The sequence below is a fragment of the Penaeus japonicus genome, unplaced genomic scaffold, assembly GCF_977035675.1.
Source record: "Penaeus japonicus unplaced genomic scaffold, GWHDUDI00000001_assembly GWHDUDI00000013, whole genome shotgun sequence".
NCBI lineage: Eukaryota > Metazoa > Arthropoda > Malacostraca > Decapoda > Penaeidae > Penaeus > Penaeus japonicus.
Window position 1 is genome coordinate 8,820,765 of NW_028234415.1, and position 4,803 is coordinate 8,825,567.

Below are 4,803 nucleotides of genomic sequence, written 5' to 3' on the forward strand. Positions count from 1 at the left end.
TACCTGGGTTTTATTCCTGAAATATCCTGCACTGTAAAAATATACCATCTTGTGTTGTTTTTCACCGATCTCATATTACCAAAAAAAGGAAAGTACGGTATTGTTATTTGTCACTTTAGTGAAATCAAGAGGTCAAGTAAGAAATGAATAAATTCTTTGTCTATTTTTGTGTATCAATCTTTGTTTAGTTCTCAGAAAGTATTATTGCTATCACCAGTTCTAAAAATAATTTAGAAATTAATTAAATACTAGCAAATACTAGGCATGTAATCCTGAAAAAAAATTGACATATAGTATTTTCCCGTGCATGTATATATTGTCTTAAATAATACAAAAAAGTAGTTTTCCAGAATTTACACTTTTTGTCATTTATTACACACTACAAGGACGGCCAAACTTATTTGAACATATGCAGACTATGTCAATATTCCACAAGAGCCAGATAAATGGTTGTATTGTTTTTAAGACCCAAAATGTTTATTTTGACCTGTAGGTTCAAGTAACACAACTATTTTTTGTGTGGATTGACTTAGAGGAGATAAAGTAATTTCTCAATATATTTTTCTGTAAGATCTCAAGATACTGCATCATTTAATGGTTAAACATATGGATATGGGGAGGAGGAGGAGGAGGAGGAGGAGGAGGAGGAGAGGAGGTGGAGAATGGGTAGGAGGAGGAGGAGAGGAGGAGGAGGGGGAGGAGGAGGTGGAGGAAAGAGGTGGAGAAGGAGAGTAGGAGAGGAGGAGGAGGAGGAGGAGGAGGAGGAGGAGGAGGAGAGGAGGAGAGGTGGAGAAGGAGAGTAGGAGAGGAGGAGGAGGAGGAGGAGGAGGAGGAGGAGGAGGAGGAGGAAGAGGAGGAGAGGAGGAGGAGGAAGAGGAGGAGAGGAGGAAGAGAGGAGAGGAGAGGGGGAGAGAAGGAGAGGATGAGGAGAGAAGGAGAGGATGAGGAGAGAAGGAGGGGGAGGAGAGGAGGAGGAGGAGGAGGAGGAGGAGGAGAGGAGGAAGAGGAGGAGGAGGAGAGGAAGAGGTGAGAAGGAGGAGAGGAGGAAGAGGAGAAAAAGATGAAGAGTAAGAAGAAAAAAAATACAAAACAGGTTTGTCTATCAATAAATATGGTATCAAGTAAAACCATAAACAATATCATTCAAAATTCATATATTTTGTTTATATGAAATACAAGACGACACAAAGATGCATAAATCTATTAGTTATTTTTCCAAGTAGACCATGAAACTGTGAATGTGAGCAACTTTCTATGACATGAGAAAGAATTTATAAATATTAGCCAATTGCCTGAGTCATAAAGAAAATCCTGTTAATGAAATCAAATACAATTTTCTATATATTTCAAGACCTAAAAAGAAATGAATCTGAAATATTTCAGTCAATGTGTCAAAAAGAAAGAAAGAAAAAAAAAAAAAAAATGCATCAAAAATTCAAACAAAGCTTGTATTCAAATGATTTTTATTATAATAAAAATTGTGAGAATAATACAAAAAACAAAAACAAAAATCAAATACTGAAACATATAGCAATGAAACTATTCAATTCAACAACCACTTCTTTGCACAAGTCTGAATAAATTATTCAATACTTATCAAACATCCATTAAAAAAAAAAAAAGGTTGGTAAGACAAAACTAATACAAATCCCAAACAACCGCAAATCAAAATTTACCTTCCGTTACAGAAACCTAAAAGTAAAAACTTGGAATTTCACATACTGCTATGAGACTTCCACTTATCACATTCTCTTCTATCAAAATAAACTGAAAATCACTTTCAAAACATTGACATACACACTTAATTTTCTTGTTGCACGAAAGGGTTCGCAATGGCCTCGCAGCCATCCATAGGACAGATAAGTACGACGGCCGTTCCTCGACAAACCACCAGCCCTCTCTCCTTTGTGTCCTCTGTTAGTTTGTAAGGGTCATCCGGATCTGAAAGGGACCAAATGCACCATCAAACTGTTGAATCATTCGCTTAGGAGAGATATAATAATTGCAGACATCTTTTTCAAACAATGATATGGAGAGAGAGGAGAGGAGAGGAGACATGGGAAAGAGAGGAGAGGAGAAGGGAAAGGAGAGAGAGAGGAGAGGAGAGGAGAGGAGAAATGGGAGAGAGAGAGGAGAGGAGAGGAGAAATGGGAGAGAGAGAGGAGAGGAGAGGAGAAGTGAAAGAGAGAGAAGAGGAGAGGAGAAGTGGAAGAGAGAGGAGAGAGAAAGAGAGGAGAGGAGAGGAGAAGTGGAAGAGAGAGGAGAGAGAAAGAGAGGAGAGGAAAAGGGAAAGGAGAAAGAGAGGAGAGGAGAGAAATGGGAGAGAGACAGGAGAGGAGAGGAGAAATGGGAGAGAGAGGAGAAGAGGAGAGGAGAAATGGGATAGGATAGGAGAGGGGAAAGGAGAGAGATAGGAGAGAAGAAATAGGAGAGAAGAGAAGAGAAGAGAAGAGAGGAGGGGGGGACGGTGGGGTTGAGGCAGATATCACTGTGCCATGAATCTAGACTAAAGACATGAGGGTTAGAAGGAGAAACAGAGATACAGACACATAAAAATCAGAAGAATGATGCCCATTCTCTCTGTGCAGCCACATCTGAAGCCTCACCTCTAAGGTACTCTATGGTGTTGTCAAGTACGAGATTCAGAAGCTGGTCAAATCCCTTCAAGATTCCCGAGGCTTCACGTCCGCCCGAAAACTTCACCCTGATTGCCTTGTCCAGGTATTTGCTAAGGTCAAGGATGGACTCCTTCCGTTTCTTGTCCTTTGGCTCTCCATTTCTGGCTCCTGGTCCGCCCTCGCGACGTTCACCAGGCCCGGTGGTACTTGCAGCAACAGCTGTCTCTCTGCCGACACCTCCCCCTCCGCCACCTGCACCACCACCACCACCACCACCATGCTAATGACGAAAGATAATTTGCTTTATTGTGTCTATTCTATCAGTAGACTTTCCTTGGGAAAAATGTTAGGGAGAAGAAAACAAGAGAACAATGATGATTAGCCTAGCATTTAACTTGTAAATTATTTTAGCAAATAATGTATACATCATTATTAAAAAAGAAAAAAAAAGGGAAAAGAAAAGAATTAGTTTGTGGAAATTGTGATCAACAAATCAGTCACATAAAAGTGAACCGCCTCTATGCATATAGATAGCAAGACCTCAGAATGCAGTACATTCGTCATAAGTATGAATCATGGATGGATTCTGTGTGATGTGAATCATGCATACATACATTTACCATGAGCTAGTCCATGACCTTGGTCTTGCTGCAAGATCATAGCAAATATAGTTTGTTTCTTTTGTATAATATAAACATCCACTATATATAAACAACAGGACAGTTTGCCCACTAAATCACTTATGTACCTATAGTGCTTCACTACCAATGATAACCAAACAACAACATGATTGGAATATACTTGTTACAAATCTTCATGGCTGATTTGATGGCCTATCCCTCTACAAATATCTGCATATCCTATTATGGCAGAGGGCAGATGTGATTGATAGTAGTGTTAATTTTATGCATACTGGTTATAAGAGTGCATTTACTGACCAGACATAGTGGCTTTAGTTTCCACACAAACCAACTTTAACAATGTTATTGGTGGTAATTATCCCTAAAACTCTAAGCTGCCCCTTTCAAAAAAATTTCCCTTCAGATCAATGAAGCATAAAATGTTATGAACTTGCAGATAATTCTCCCACTTCAATTTTGGTGTGAATGAGATATGATGAGGGTAATTTAGTGTATTAGTTTTTTTTTGTTTTTGTTTTTTATCTTTGTTCCAGCTTTCAGGCCACAGAGAAGTATCCAGCCCCCCCCCCTTATTTCATCTATTGTCTACCTCCTAGTTTTATCACTCAAGAGATAAATCTGGAGACAAGGTACCTATAATTGCCCTTCTTAATACAGTGAGCCCGACAACTGATATTTTAAAAGTCATTGCCGGCTGCCGGTCAATCACTCTCGGGGAAAAAAAATGAAAGAACACTTTACTGGATTGACTAATATACCAACACCTAGGGCTATTGCTTTCTACATACGTATTGTGTCTGTCTTCATTATATTTATTAAATTCATCCCAATAACATTAAAGACAAGAAGTGAAAAGACCCCATTCCCGCATCATACACGTGCAAATCCTAAAAACACCCTATATCTCCTCTAAAAAAACAAAATACTACGGTTTTATACTCGCTCACTAATCCCTGACTTAGTCTCCAAAGGCGAAACAGTTCCCCCATCAAGCTAAAAGCTAAAAAAAAGGAAAGAAAATATCACGCTTACTGAAGCCATGTTTTGAAAACGTTGTTGTTGTTGAGACGAAATTCGGTTTCCTGGATTTGGGATTTTCTTGTGATCTTTGAGTTGTTTTATGATATTTGGGGAATTTGGTAATATTATGTATGTTTTTTATTAAGAATGGGACGTAAGAGGAGATTGGAGGATATTTTGTCGATGTAGATTTATTTACGCACGAGCTTAAAATATATGATTTCTAAAAAAGTTGCCTTGTATATTATCATTTTATTATTCATCATGGTGTTAAAGTTTGACTAACATATTTTATATCTCACACGATGGAATAAGCGAACAGATGAGTCGACGGCTAAATAAATACAATAGGCCAGTATCCCCTGCCGTAAAGAAGTCGTCAACATGTTCCCAAGAATACGATGTTCCGCCGCACCTTTTCGGCAATTATTAAGGACAAGGAATACCATTGATGCGGTGTCTATCAGGGCGTGTAGTGCAGAGACCAGGTGTTATAACGGTAAGTGTTAAGTTGTGGATATTGT

The 4,803-nt window shown here is 38.8% G+C and overlaps 2 protein-coding genes across 2 annotated transcripts in view; one reads left to right on the top strand and one right to left on the bottom strand.

Moving 5' to 3' along the window:
- Positions 1–1,446: 1,446 nt before the first annotated feature.
- Positions 1,447–4,418, bottom strand: LSm7 (U6 snRNA-associated Sm-like protein LSm7). The gene is made up of 3 exons (XM_043003793.2): positions 4,292–4,418; positions 2,607–2,898; positions 1,447–1,941 (listed from the first exon to the last, which is right to left on the bottom strand). The coding sequence occupies exons 1-3, from the start codon at positions 4,298–4,300 to the stop codon at positions 1,802–1,804; spliced, it is 441 nt and encodes a 146-aa protein (XP_042859727.2). The 5' UTR covers positions 4,301–4,418; the 3' UTR covers positions 1,447–1,801.
- A 220-nt stretch (positions 4,419–4,638) lies between these two features.
- The window catches only part of mRpS22 (mitochondrial ribosomal protein S22), a 6,538-nt gene continuing 6,373 nt past the window's right edge, over positions 4,639–4,803 (top strand). Inside the window, exon 1 of the mRNA XM_043003801.2 lies at positions 4,639–4,778. Coding sequence (XP_042859735.2) covers positions 4,664–4,778 — 115 coding nt within the window. The 5' untranslated portion in view covers positions 4,639–4,663. The remainder of the gene's footprint in view (positions 4,779–4,803) is intronic.